Below are 14,796 nucleotides of genomic sequence, written 5' to 3' on the forward strand. Positions count from 1 at the left end.
TTTTAGTGTGTCTTCTAATATGATTCCATGTTTAATTTACCAAAGCTTTTGGAAAGATTCTTTTCAAAATTACTCCTCCTACAGTGGTGCAATTTTGCTATCTTGAAGGATATTTTTTTTCCACCCTTTACTCTGATATTTAACCACACAAGCCTAAGGTATGAAGAGAACTTCAGGGTACATCAAAGTCAGATGATTGGTAAGAATGGACTATTTTATATTTGTGTCTGGAGGATGCTTAGGAGAAGAAAGGATAAAGCAGGAATTTGTAAATATTTGATGGTGTAATCCTGCAAGCAATTTGTAATTGCACAGAGTTATAACCTAGACTTACACAGATCAGCTAACATGCTAATTCAAAATAAAAGTCACATAATATTTGATTATTTTGTTGCACAGTGGTGATCTGGCTGCTCCCAACTCACTTGGGAATTGGCATGATGGCACCTACCCTGATGTCACGAATGAGTTGCTGTGTAGGTGTTTCTATGGGAACTTTGCTGTCAATGACACCCTGAATGGCAGAGGCCCAGCGCATTGCTTCATTCAGCAGCTTCGTGTACAGTCTGTAGGAGTGCTTTCGCCCATGCACAATGATGTTCCAATAACCTGGGGAGAAACAAAGAAGCTGGAAGGTGAAACTTGTTTCCTTATTATGTAGTTGAGTAGACATTAGAAAATGTGACATCCACTAACCAGAAGGGCCCAGTGGGAGAATATGGAGAACTACAGGTCCCCGTGACAACGGGGAAGGTTATGGAGCAGATCATCTTTAGTGTCAAAGGAGGGCAACAAAGCTGGTGAAAAGTCTGGAGCACAAGGTCCTATGAGGAGCAGCTGAGGAAGCTGGGGGTGTTTAGCCTGGAGAAATGAAGGCTTGGGGGGGACCTTACCACTCTCTACAAATCCCTGAAAGGAGTGGCCAGATGTGGGTCTGTCCCTTCTCCCAAGTAACAAGTGATAGGACACCAGGAAATGGCCCCAAGCTGTGCCAGGGTAGGTTTATATTGAACATAAGGAAAAATATCTTCATGGAAAGGGTTGTCAAGCACTGGAACAGGCTGCCCAGGAAACTGGTTGAACCACTATCCCTGGAGGCATTTAAAAATTGTACAGATATTGTACTTAGGGACATGGCTTAGTGGTGGACTTGACTATGTTGGGTTAATGGTTGGACTTCATGATTAACTTAGAGATCATTTGCACTTTTAATGATGCTATGGTTCTCTTCTTGTCTGTAGCTCGTGGCTAAGGAAAACCCTTGCTGCTTTGATAGCAACATATGGTATGTCTGGTTAAAACTGACTAGGCAGACATTAACATCCCCATTCCCAAAACATATTTATGAGTAGGAAAGTCCCAATCCAGATTTTAGTACAATGACAGCTTTCCAAGATACACGTATCTTGCAGTGTAACACAACTACTTGGCCTGCCAACCAGGCAGCTCGCTTTCACAGACAGCGTTTGGGCTACACTTTGCTGTTAATCACTCAGAAAATGACCACTCTACACACAGCACCCAGTCAGATTGCCAAATCAATTCTCATAACTTTTAAAAATATGTGTTTGACAACCTGAGAGAACATGTCAAGGTGATGGTAATTCTCTCTGCTAAAGGCAGCCCTAGACATCTGTTGAGATTAAAAATGTAGACAATATCTTGTGAATGAGAAGAATAAATTTTCTCTCATCTCACTTTACTAAATATGCTTCCAACCCTTCTAAAAAGTATCCCAAGCAACTCCACTACTCAGATGTCCAGTATTTCAAGTCTTGTCCTAAGGTTCACGTTCTTTGTCAGGGAGATTCACCCTTTACCTCATAACCTGAGTTCCCTCCCAAACTCATAAAGCAAGGAATGGAGGATCATGCCAGATCCTGCCTTCCCAGAACTGTGCCATGTTGCACAGAAAGCAAACATAGGCTTTTGTTATCTTTTGTTTCTAACAAGTTGAGTGATGCTATAAAATAGACTTACAGTGTATGGCATTGCTACTATTTAACAGGATAGCACTGACCCCAGAGACAAATGTAGGTCATGCTACAAAGTGACAGATATTTATGGAGATGTACCAATAATTACAGTGTCAACTGTAAGAACTCACACCTGCTACCCTATCTGGGAAACACTTAGATCCACAGTGACATTACTCAGTGAAAAACATCAGCACTGTGTATCTCCGTCAGGTGTGAGGGACTTACAGTCACTTGCACTCTCTGGTCCTTTGCAAACCTCTCACAATTTCTATGGGCAGAGATGTCTGCAGTCAGACACAAAGCCTCAGATGACATTAAGACTGCCTTCTCAACAGGACACACCATTACAGTCCTGCACCATCCCCTCTTCAGAACTCCACACATGGAGTCTGCTCATTGCCGCTTTCTTCCTCTCACCTGTGTCTTTGAAGACCCTCTCATCAGGTTGCACTACAGAGCAGAGGCTGTTGAGCACAAGTGTGCCAAGCTTAGCAGCTGTGCGCTCAGATGACTTGTAGTAATCGAGGGCAGTGTTTGTCAGAACAAACCAGCGCTTCTTCATCTTCAGAGAGGACATCTTATTGCTGCTCTGAACCTCCTTATGAAGCCAACCTAGCACAGAGACATAAACATTTCAGTGGTTTCACTACCACAGCAATCCTCAACCTCTCTGCAAAAAGCTCATGCTGGGACCTACCAGCTCTGCTTTACTGGTATTCTGCACTGTTACTGTAAGAAATTAGCCCAAAATTTTCCACCAAGCAGTTCCATTCTTCAGTCCAATGTATTTTTTTAATTAATGATCTCCCATCACCAATGTGATCACCATGAGGGCATCCTCTATTCAGGATGTTTCCATCACAAGCCACAAACACCTGAATAAATAATTTACTATTTATTCTTCCAAAGAGATGCCAAATGCCTATCCAAACCTTGATGGAAGAGGTTTGGTGATATATGTCTTCTAGTAGAAAGATCATTACATGCATCTCTTGCACCTACATGCATCTCTTGCTCCCACAGTCAGGAAAAATAATTTCACTGTCATTTTAGACTCATCGCAAAATAAATGGGGGAAAAAAAAGTTAAAAAAAAGTCAATACTGTAACAGGAAAAAATCACAGTCTACATTGCTAACGCTGTCAAAAAGACAATTTTCTACTGAGAGATATAAAAGCCACTGTCTCCCCATGAGGCAAAAAGTTCAAAGAATGTGGGACTGAGCTCAGAGGTTCCATATAAAGAAAATACAGAGTGAGACATTTCTGAATATATGCTTTTGTGGCTACACTATTGTCATACAGACATCTTACTGTGAAGCGCAGAGCATACATCAGCTTTACAAAGGATCATTCCTTTTTTCCTTTAACTAATGAACAATATGAGATAAAAGGAACTGTTGCCCTGCAATTAAGTATTTTGAATTTAAGGTACTCAAACTGTTGTCTGATAATCTGCTTTATATCATTCAATCTCCTTGAAATTTTTAAGCCTAGGATGGAAGGCTTATGCCACATTTTGGTGACCCTTTTCCTGCTGTCCTTCCTTGCCATGACCACTCTTAGACCTTTATTCCTTCATAGACTCCTTCCAGAAGATGTAAAGCAATTTGTTCATGCTCTTGCTTAAAGTATTAAGGAAGTTTACAAATGCTTGAGATAAATGAGGGAATATTTTGTAATATATGTGATCACTACTCATGCTTCACCATCTTTGATTAAGCTCTTTCTAAAGACATAATTTAAATCTCAGAGAATTTTTCTCACCTCACTACGTCTACCATAATCAGGTTAGTTAGTTTAGCTGAGGACAGTAGCAATCCCACGAAGATCTCTCTCCCTCCCTCTCTACATGACAGGTGTCAGAAGGAACACAGCTTTCTGACAACAAAAGCCACAGTGTCATGTTATAGTCCATCTAAGCCAGCTGCTCCTAAACAGCAGCCATACTCCTTCCTATTCCTGATGGCATTCACTGGACATGTTTAAATAAGCTATGGAACTAACATCAGAAACCTAACATATAAAGTAGTTATTTTTTTCCATCTGACAGGGAATCATGTAAGAGCCAGGGGTAGCACACACAGGATGTGGCAAGCAGCTGGCAGGAAGGTGGAGATGGGCAAAGAATGACTGGTTTTGGGGAGCAGCTAAACCCTAGATCAAGTCAGCAGAATCTCCCTTTCAGATTATAAGCAGAAGAGGACTTTCACATGTAATTGCATGCATTTCCTTTCACCTCTCACAAGGAATTCCTGGCCATCAACCTTAGATTCCCCTTTTGGTTTCTGCAGCAAGGAGATCCAGTGATGCATCTCCTCAGGTGTGTCGCTGTTGCAGTGAATCACTCGATTTGCTGTGATGATCACAAAAGAATTCGGTCTGCCAGAAAACAAAAGCATTAAAGTTAGCCATAATCTTGCAAATACCTCAATTCACAGCATACTCAAAGTCATGGTTTTTATCTTCCCACAAACAATCCAGAAAGACTCTCAGAATACAAATTACAGAGAAGTGCAGAAATACTTAAAATCACCTTCTGTGCAGTTATACACTAATGAAAGGAGAGACCAGCTAAATGAAATTAAATATCTTTCAAAAGCTATTTCCAAAGACTAGAAAATATTAATTAGATAATAACCAGCTGTAAAATGTCCTGAATTCATAAGCAAAGGACTTTGATCTGCCCTCTGACTGGACTGAGCTAGTGCTAGTACCACTGGGCTGAGCTAGTACAGCCATTCTCCTTGAACTTATTAAAACCACTGATGCAACAGCAAACATAGGTCTCAGTAGGGTCAGCTAAAATGGGCCTGAAGTTGGTTTTAGAAAGGATGAGCTGATTCTGAAAAAAGAGAGGAAAAATTGTTATGTTGCTTCTATATGACTTTGTCCTTCTCATGCAACTGTGTCCTACCAAAAGAATATTCACAATTCTGTAGAGAATCAATACTTTACAGGAAAAGTAAACGTATGACTAGTTCAAAGAGGATAGACTCAGGAAACTTTGAAAGCAAAACCAGATTTCTATGAGAAAACAGAAACTGAAAATTGGAATGCAAGGATGAAGTAAAAGGCGCAAATCAAGAAACTGTTAGAAAATTGCATAAACAAAGGGAAGATAAAAATAAGCTGCATAAAAATACTGGTTGAGAATAAGCCTTCTCCTCAGAATTTAATGTTGGTTCAAACACTGATACTCCAGAAGAGTGTACCTCAGCACATACACAAACAAATTTTGACTCTTCAGCTTATTATTTATTCCTTGTTTTCACTGGTATACAGATTAATTATGAGGAGTACAGGTTGAGAACTGCCTAAAATGTTTTTATCAGTGAAATCTTAGATCAGTACTGATATGCATTTTCTGAACTAATAACCCCAAAATCCTAGCAACCTGTGTGAGTTAAAAAAAAGAGACGACATAGGTAAGCAATTTAATAGCTAACATTTTACTTCAGCGCTGTAGTAAGTATCTTTGTCCTGGCTGAACCTGTTATGTGGGAAATAATTAAATGTTAACACAAAGTGATATGAAATGTCCCATAATCTCTTCACTGAAACTAACTGAACTGAAGGTCTTTGCATTGCAAAGACTTCAAGAATAATACAGATTTCTAAATTCATCCATTATTCTTTCATAATGCTGTTTCTTTCCCCTAAATTTACAAGATTAACTTAAAATTACTCTGTTGAAAAACTGGAAGTGCTGCTTTTACTGGACATATCTGTGCAGTGGTATTAATAGGTAAGACTATAATTTACTGGCTGTTTTCACTTCTGTGAGTTAAAGGAGAAACTTCTACTCGAAGACAAATCACATAGGAACTTCATGCCTATGAAGCTGAAACAAGCTGAAGATCTCAGTTTTTCATGTATTTGGAGAAAAAGGTGTATGAGTTTAAACAAATACAAACCACAAAAGAAACCTGAAGCTACCCCCAAAAATATGTTAGAGAGTTTCTGATTTAAGAGCCGGTCAGATTGCTGTACCTACCTGTCAGGATTGTCTGAGGCACAGACAGAGTCAATAAGCCCAACATCTAGGGTTCCCTATACAGTGAAAAAGACACAGATTGCATTTTAGATTACGGACATTCTCCTTTGTGAATAGAATTTGAACTGAAAACATTCCTCTAAATTCCAGTAGCTTGAGTAGAAATGAACATACGAGAAAGGCATGAGTGAGTCATCTTTGCTCCCCAAACAGCATAAGAAGTGCAAGGGCTCCACAGGACTGGAGGAAAAACAGCTACAAATTTCCAGAAAGTATTATGAAGGCCTGAAATAACCTTTGATAGTATCTCTGTACTGGCAAAATACATAAATACAGTGTTCTTCCCAACTGCTGTCTTCTGTCTGGAACAACTGTGACCCAGACTAGTCCCATCCAAAGACATTTTATCTGCATGAGGCAGTCTCCTTCTTCTCCTCAAACTGAAGAGAGCTACAGGTGATTAAGCTGAGCCACCCAACACAACCACCATGTTCCTCACTGCTTACTCTCTTTGCTATCAGTTTTGCTGTTTCTTTATAATAACTGTCCAACTTTCTTATACTGCTCATATTCTACAACAATGCATGTGCTGGAAAAACACACACAAACAGTTAAACAGAGAGGACTCCAAGCATTCCCACAGGCTGGTTGCACAGTAACTCACCACAGCATTCTTTGGATTGGCCTGTTCATCCTGCATTTCCCTCAGCTGCTGTGCTGTAGCGCTGTGTACTCGGCTCAGGACATTAAACCAACCGCTGGCAATCAGAACAGACTCAGAGTTAAAATCTGGGCAGTGAAACTAGCTCCAAAATATGATCAAGGAACCTGGAAAGCTGCCACTGGGAAAATTTCTTCATTCACAATTTCCTGAATACTATTGCCACAAAGTATCTCTTGGGCTGATCATACTAGATTCTAATGTCATCCTTCCTCCTTATTTATCCATGAAAATTCTGTGCACGTTCTTCAACCCACTGACAGCTGCTCCAGGAAAATCCAGTTTTCTACTTGTTATTCAAGGAACTGTAAATAAGCAGTGCCCTTAGAGAGAGCCCAAGTCAGTAGACTGAGAAGAGCATACAGCAGCTGTAAAAACACAGTTAGTTGGGAATCTTCCTGGACTAGAGTCCTAGAGACGTCTGGGAGCCTTTTTAACTAGTCTCTCTCTGATCTGCTAATAAACTTGAAAGTCATATGGCTGGCAATTAATCATGTGCTTGTTTATAACTGAATTTGGAGTTAATTTTTTGTCTGTGAAAGGGCTTCTCACTTCAGACATACCTGGAGGCTAATCACTGTTGCAGTGATTCTTATCTGTGGCTTCCATCGAGATCAGCAAACATCTACACTTCATGGAGGATTCTCAAACTGGATACTCTAGAACATCTGCTAATCTGCCCTTTGCTAGTGCAAGTGTTCGTGCTTTCTTCTCCCTCAGAACAGAGACTGAGAACAGAGACAGAGGCCACGTTTTGTTTACACTTGTCCTAACAATTCTGCCGTGTTACCTTAGGGCATTGCAGTTGTCAAAGTTCTCGGTTAAGAAGTTACCTTCAGCTACTGCCCCCTGAATTTGCGTGTTTCTTGTTCATGTGCTGATCTTTAGTCCATTTCTGTTATAATTGTGTCTACACACCTTCTCCCTTCCTCTCCCTACACCAAATGAAATAATAACAGACCCTAAATAACTTCACAGAATCAGCAGATCAGAGAAACAGTTACACTGTCTGGGCTGAGAGAGCAGAAGCCTTGGTTAAAAGTGGTAAAAGTGGAAAGACACAAGCAGCTAGGGACAGTAACCTCTTAACTTGGCTTTGCGTAGCCAGAACAGGTTGTCCAACCTCCCCTAAACAACCGATTCCCACTGTCTGGCCAAGATGCCAAGAAGGAAGGACGTGAGTCATTTGTTTGCTTTGCACTGGGAAGATTTTATCAGATGACACTACAGACTCTGATAAGCTGCAGCCTTTTCTCTGTCTCCTGGATAAAATCCAGCTGCTCTCACAATCATTTACAGACAACATGAATAGACTTTTTGTTTGATTCAAGATTCCATTTAATAAATAAATCAGCTATTAGATGTTCCAGTTTATATTAAGGTTTGTGTGTCTCCTGAAGTAACCCTTGAATTCAGCATGCTCACAGACACATGAGAAGGTGGCAGTCCTATGACTAATAGGCTGAACCACCATCTTGGTAGCTGCAATGGGAATTCCCCAAAGTAAGTGCGGTACCTCCCAGGAAGCATGAAACAACACTCCGGAACAAATCCCCTCTTTTCCCCAGCAAAAGGGAAGTGATTGTTTCTCAGGCTCTCCCATGAGTAGCTGGGTCAGACCTGCACTGAATGAATACATCTAACAAAATTCCCTCTTATACCTGGCATCTTCTGGTGACTCTGCAACAATGTGATAAACTCTGTCTTCTGTTACAATGTCCAAAGCATTCTCCTTTTCATGAATGTCCACAATCTCTCTGGAAAACACAAGGAAGCACAAGAGCCAAAACTGAAAACCTTTCAGAGGTCTAAATTCCCTCTGTTTGATTCTTTCACATGATACCCTTCACCATATAGAAGGGAAATAACTAGTACAGACGGCTTGTAACTCTGACAGAAAATTCCTCCAATACACATTAAGATGTTTAAAAAAATCTGTACAGTTAAAAACCAAAGCTTAAGGTGTTACACAGATTTTCTTCAAGACACCAGCAGACTAGATGGAAGAAGAGATAACAGGGAGGTTGATACAGAGGTCTGTTTACAAAGTCGGGTGTGCCACGCTTTTTGGCACTTTACAGTCCACATAATGCTAATAGGTGACTAGTTTCTCCTTTCTTACAGCATAAGCTGAGGAATTAACTATGGCAGCAGAAAGAGCATTCAGGACTCAGCAAAAGGCATGGCACATGCTGCCAAATTCAAATCATGCTGTGAGCTTCATACTACCTCTGTGAAATGCCTGGAGAAGCCAGAAAACAGATGGAGTCTGGGTAGGAGAGAATGCATGGGGTATGTACTTAATTAGCCCCTCCTGGTCTGGCTCCATCCATGGCTTGGAAAGAGCTCCTGCTGGATTATGAAAGGCAAGACTGGGAAAAGAACTACCAAGTAATTGCAGACTCCCTCCAGAGTAAAAGCAGAAGCTGTAATTGTCTTTTCCCTCCTTTGTTTCTGATTCTCCCAGCCCTATAAGAGGTACACCAGCCGATGAACTGCCAGCACTGGACACTTCATTACTGATTTAGAGAGTGAGTATGAGGGATCAATGGGATTATTTTGTCACTCACTTTGCCCTTCTGATATCAATTGTCCCCTTCAGCTTTTCCTCACTATCATTCTCAAAGTACATCAGCTTGGATTCTCGAAGCACAAACCAACGGCGTTTCCAGTTGCGGCGTGAAAGCGTTGACATGCCTCCACCTTTTTTGTAGAGCCACCCTGACTTCAGTGCCTCTTGCTTGGTGCGGAACCACATGAAGGCCTCGTTCTTCAGAACGCACCAGCGCCGCCTCCATGGGTTCATGAGACCTCCTGCAAAGCAAGGGAGCAAAATTTCATCAGACATGGAACAAGGGCCATGTCTCCATTCTGATCCTGCTTCTTGGGTACAACTAGTTGCCACTTCAGTTCCTATGTGAAGCAAGGTAGCTGAAGAGAGAAACAAGGTTATGTTTAATTTCAGACAGAGAAGAAAAAACAGAACAAACTTGTGAAACAAACACAAAATACAGCAATATATGCACTACTCAAATGTTTTTGTACTGTCTTCAGTTTTGTAGCTCAGAATGAGTCATTTAAGCCCATACCACATGGGCACAATTAGGTCTCAGTGGTAAAGATATCCCTGACACTCACCTCCTAGCTCTTCATTTTATTTGTTGTTTTAAATAAAAGAAGAAGAAAAAAGGAAGAATTAACTGAGAACTAAGAGCAAATAAGGATGATGATTCTGGAGAAACAGAAGGGGAAAGCAGGTTTCCTGGATTCCATCCATCCCTAGCTTTGGCAAAATAAATAGACTTACCTTTCATGTAGAGATAACTGTGAAAATAGGGTGGTCCTGAGCCATTGAAGATAGTGACTCGTCCATTACAAAACTCTTCATCTGTATCAATGTAAACATCCACTTCTTCTTCGCTCTCCAGAAACTAAAAGGAAAAGAAGAAATACAGGCTACTTGGGTTCTCCTGGTCACAGGAGGATTGGAGGAAATTTAACAAAGTTAGAGAAGTCACATATACAGAAGGTGCAAAACTACACATAGTCCCTTTGCAAAAAAGCAGTACAGTAAAACTAGAGGCTTGACAGCTTACCCATTAATGCCTAAAGCAAGAGCATGGAATTTTCATACTTGAAAAGAGAGCAGTGGACATGGCTAGAAAACTCCAGTTACCTGCAGTAACAAAGCTTCCTGTTTCAAGGCAGAGCCCACCTTGCAAAATCTAATTTAATGGGCTTAAGAGAATTTTTCATTTTGGAGAAGTTTTCTGATTTTTCTGGTGGAAAGGCCAAAATGCCAGACAAGGCGGAACACTTGATTTAACCCCAGCAAGGAAATTACTTCCTTCGGGTTGATTAGGAAAAAAAGTACAGTCCAGGATAAATGAACCCTAAAAACACAGATCTGAATTAATGAAATAATAGTATTGAATTTACTCATCTCTGTTCTCCAACTAGATAATGGCCCTCAGCCATAAGAAAATACTTCACACATGAAATCCTAAATTACCCTATCATTTCCTTTACCTTAAATACCTTAAAGCCAACCTTTGATTGGCTTCAGTAATTTAATACTAATGAAGGCAGCTCCTTAGACCTCTTCCTTCCTCAAATGCCTGTTGCTTATTTTCATTTTCCCTTCTTCCTCTCCCTGTGACCCCTTTGTGCTCCTTTTTCCTCATCCCTATTCCACTCATTCCTTCTCTCTCTCCCTTGCCATTAAGTTTCAAAAATCAGGTATTCTCAACCAGCAGCTACTGATGGGAGTTCTCTTTCTGTGGCTCACGCTATGACAAAGTATCAACTGGATTTTTCATGAGTCTTACTCACTGATGAGCCAAATAAACCCCTTCACTTCGATTTAAATTTTAAGAATAGTAGAAACTGGCCTAGGCTATGACAGAATGATTTATGGCTTGAAGATTACCTGACAGTGATCTGTGAGCACCTGCTCACAGAGAAGGTACCTTTACTCAAGCAGATCACATCATAAAAAATTCTGATGGCTGGCAGCTGACATTAGGGAAATGCAAACAGGAAAAATCATGCAACTTTTTAAGAAAGGTCACAATCTGTCATTGCAAAAGCATATCGAAGGAAGTAAATTGAATTCTAAAAAAAAATCAAAAATCAATCAATCATTTTCAAAAAGATATTTTGTAGTTCAAGTATCTCTTCTTGGGGACATCATTTATTGGAATTATTTTTGTGGCTGTCATTGCTTCACACCTGAACTCCTCACAATCTTATGTGGGCTTATCTGACACCCTGTTCTGCAAGGAGATTTATCATTGCATTACTGAGCAGCTAACCTGAGGGCACTCAGGAAGTCCAGAGCCACTGTGGTGTCTAAGATGAGATGGTTCAAGTGCAAGGCTAATAGCACAGCTTTACTACCCTGTCACTGTCCCTGCAGTAGGAATGAAAAGGTTCAGTGGTCTTGGTTGTGTGCACTGGGACCCAGCCTGGATCAGCACAGTAACTTCTCCTAGCCTTAGAATAGCTTAACTTGTACACAGCAGCTGAGAATAAACTCTTGACTCTGAACGGAACTAGAACAAGGGAAGTTTTTGTGATGGAGACAAATCAAACCACAGCCTTGTCACTGCCTACTGGAAGCTTAGGCCCCTTCTGTGAAATCTCTCTAAGGTAGAATACAGACCTACAAGATAGCAACTGCCTGCTTTCATTCTTCCTAAAGAGTATTATATTAACATATGGTGATGATGACGGAAACAATCTAAAATAGGTACATGTGTGCTAGCTTGTGTACCAGTAGACACCAGACAGTCACAAGCCCTCTGGCCTTCAGTCTATGACTCTTTCCTTTTTTTCCAGCTGATTATTGATGTAAGAGAGAGTTATATATTAGTAACAATACCCAGAGCAAGCATGCTCTGGCAAGGATGTTATAAATATCAACAAATTCACACTAATGTCCAGAAAGGTGAAGGAAGGGATTCTCACCGAGTCCAGGCTGCCACGGTTGGAATCTACGCTGGTACCATGGGAGTGCCTCAGACCCTCCTCACCGTTCAGGGGCTCAGCTGAGGCATTAACTGCATCTCCATAGCCATCAAACTCCTCATGGTCGTAGTCAGACTCCACATCTGGGGGAGAAGTGTAAATCGGCTCTCCTGCCTCTCCACTGTTACTCCTCTGTGTATCTGAGACAGCGCTGTAAATGCTTTCTGCTGGGTCAGATATGACTCTCTGCTCCTTGGGGCTAGTGATTCTTTCCACAGGTTGTCTGGGAGCAGGGACAACCTCTCCCACTTCCCTCTGGAGAAGTGAAAGGCTTGTGTCAGCAACTTCCTTCGAGTAGTTATCACTGTTTCTTGTGCCATGCTGATTCAAGATCACCAAACTAGAAGGTGGCCGTCCTTCGTCATCGGCATGAAAACCCTCATCCACTTCTTCCTCAGCCAGTGGTGCCACCAAGCTGCAGTCAATGTTGAGTGTCCCCTCACTAGAAAGTGAACGCTCTAAGTTCTGCACACTTTCATCCAGATTGCCAAAATCCAGCAGCTCCAAGAACTCCTGGGCAACCCTTGATGCCTCTTTTTCCAGCCTCTGGATCTCTTCTTCTCGCTGCCGATTTATTTCATTCCTTGCGTCTTCACAGATGACAGACATGTGATCTTCTTTCTGTTGCTGCAACTTCTCAATCTCCTTCTCCAATCTTAAGATCTCCTCCATTTGACGTCTCTCTTCTTCTTGCAGGGGAATGTCCACCTCTTCAGTCTTTACTGTTTCCACCTTAAAGAATTTATAACAGTGTTAAAGCAGCTTCTTCAACTTATATTTGTTCCTTGCCTGGACCTTTCATTCTTCCTGTCTCCTGTGCTTGCCTTGTACTTACCATCTGCAAAAAGATGACTCCAAGCATCCTGCAATCATTCGTGGTGTAAAAGCTAAAGGTAGAACTACTGGATCTTCAGGTACCTCCTTCTTCCCAGCAGCCTACCTCCTTTCTGAATCATACAGGGAAGCTCACTGGGATCAGTGAATTTTTAGAAGAGCCTCTCTGTCTGCTGCTCATGTTACAGCCCTTTGTACACAATTTGGATAAAAGCAGTTTGAAAGTCTGTTCTCTCTTTCTGAGCTAACTCACACACATACCCATGTATAGGACAAAACAACTATATATGAATACATACATGCATAGACTGCTTAGGAGCTGAAGATTTCCCAGAAATTCACTAAAAGATCTGGAAATTTCATTGCTTCCTGAATTAGGGGTCAAACCATCAGAATCTAGGGCTGGAAGGGATATTTGCAATGAAGCGGGACTGTATCCACTCCAACCCCACCCACCAAAACTCCACCCAGAATTCCTTGGCATTCTTTAGCATCACTGGCTGGCTGGCTGCTGAAGACTCTGTCTTATTCTATTCTCCACACTGAAGTAACAGGAAATTTCTAGCAGATACACAATAATTAGAAGACACTGATAACTTTCACTGATGTTTAGCTATATGATAAAGCCATAACCGCCCCCCACAGCTGTTGAAAACATACACACATTAGACAAAATATACACACATATGAAAAAAGCAAAAATAAATTCCGAAAGGATTTAATGTACTTCCTGATAGGACTATGACAATGCAGTCAATTGGCTCCTTCTCTTTAGTTACCTTGTTGCTTGTTCTCTACTTGATTCTTACTTATGGATGAATGCATTTCTATACTCTGTCATCTCTCCTGAACAAAGTCTGAAGCTGGGGAACAAGTGGTTCGGGAAAAGAAGTAATGAGATACAGAGCTATTTTTACACACCTTAGGGTAGGTGGTCTGCTCTTTGATATGTCAAGTACCAACAATGAGATTAATAGCAAAGGGTTTATTTTAGCCATGGCAGCAGTAGGTTGCACTCTTATTTTGGCTGTTACAGGCACAATCCAGCAAACCAGACTGTGTCACAGTGTAACACATCACAAGGTCATCTAGTAAGTTCAAGCAGTAGAGATAAAAAAGGATGCTGCATGTTCAATATAGAAATTTTCAAACAGAACCTCTGCAAGCTGGTACATGAGCCTTGACAAAAGCCCTACCTTGTTAACTCTATGCACCTCTGCCAAAGCCAAACACCTGCAGGTTTTGAGTGAACAAAGCCCATTTTTAAAGTAGTATTGCTGCAATAACAATATCAGCTCCAGGTAAAGTGTAGGCAACGAAGGACCCGTCACAGATACTCATGAGAACTCATGTGAAAAGAGTAACTGTTAAACTTACCTGGGCCACCTTGAGTAGTGCATTCAGTTGCTCCTTTTCTCTGACAAAAAAAGAAGACATGACAATCAGAGACAGACTCAGTTATCCTGCATGAGGCTTTCAGAATTACATGGACATATCATCCCTCCATGGAAAAGGTTAAAACGAGGTACCTGCTGTAAGACTTGATTTAAAAGCTTTTGCAATTTAGTAAAAATCCAATTCTCTGTGGTTGGCATGACCTTTGTGGGCACAACAGATTTTCCCCACGTACTTAACTTTCAGATCAATTAGGAAATTGGATTAGTTGGAACACACTAGGAAGGACATTGGAAACAGTGACAGAAAGACAAATGAGACTCATGATAAATGCAAACAGAA

General features: G+C 41.1%; 1 protein-coding gene across 3 annotated transcripts in view; it reads right to left on the minus strand.

Moving 5' to 3' along the window:
* The window catches only part of LOC135417248 (unconventional myosin-X-like), a 90,874-nt gene that overhangs the window by 11,255 nt on the left and 64,823 nt on the right, over positions 1-14,796 (minus strand). For all 3 annotated transcript variants that reach the window (XM_064661090.1, XM_064661092.1, XM_064661093.1), the window contains 10 exons: positions 14,437-14,476; positions 12,166-12,957; positions 10,004-10,127; positions 9,267-9,510; positions 8,358-8,453; positions 6,640-6,733; positions 5,976-6,031; positions 4,218-4,360; positions 2,397-2,591; positions 452-609 (listed from right to left, as the gene is read on the minus strand). In XM_064661090.1, the coding sequence (XP_064517160.1) occupies positions 452-609; positions 2,397-2,591; positions 4,218-4,360; positions 5,976-6,031; positions 6,640-6,733; positions 8,358-8,453; positions 9,267-9,510; positions 10,004-10,127; positions 12,166-12,957; positions 14,437-14,476 (1,942 nt within the window). The remainder of the gene's footprint in view (positions 1-451; positions 610-2,396; positions 2,592-4,217; positions 4,361-5,975; positions 6,032-6,639; positions 6,734-8,357; positions 8,454-9,266; positions 9,511-10,003; positions 10,128-12,165; positions 12,958-14,436; positions 14,477-14,796) is intronic.

This window comes from Pseudopipra pipra, chromosome 7, assembly GCF_036250125.1.
Source record: "Pseudopipra pipra isolate bDixPip1 chromosome 7, bDixPip1.hap1, whole genome shotgun sequence".
Lineage (NCBI taxonomy): Eukaryota > Metazoa > Chordata > Aves > Passeriformes > Pipridae > Pseudopipra > Pseudopipra pipra.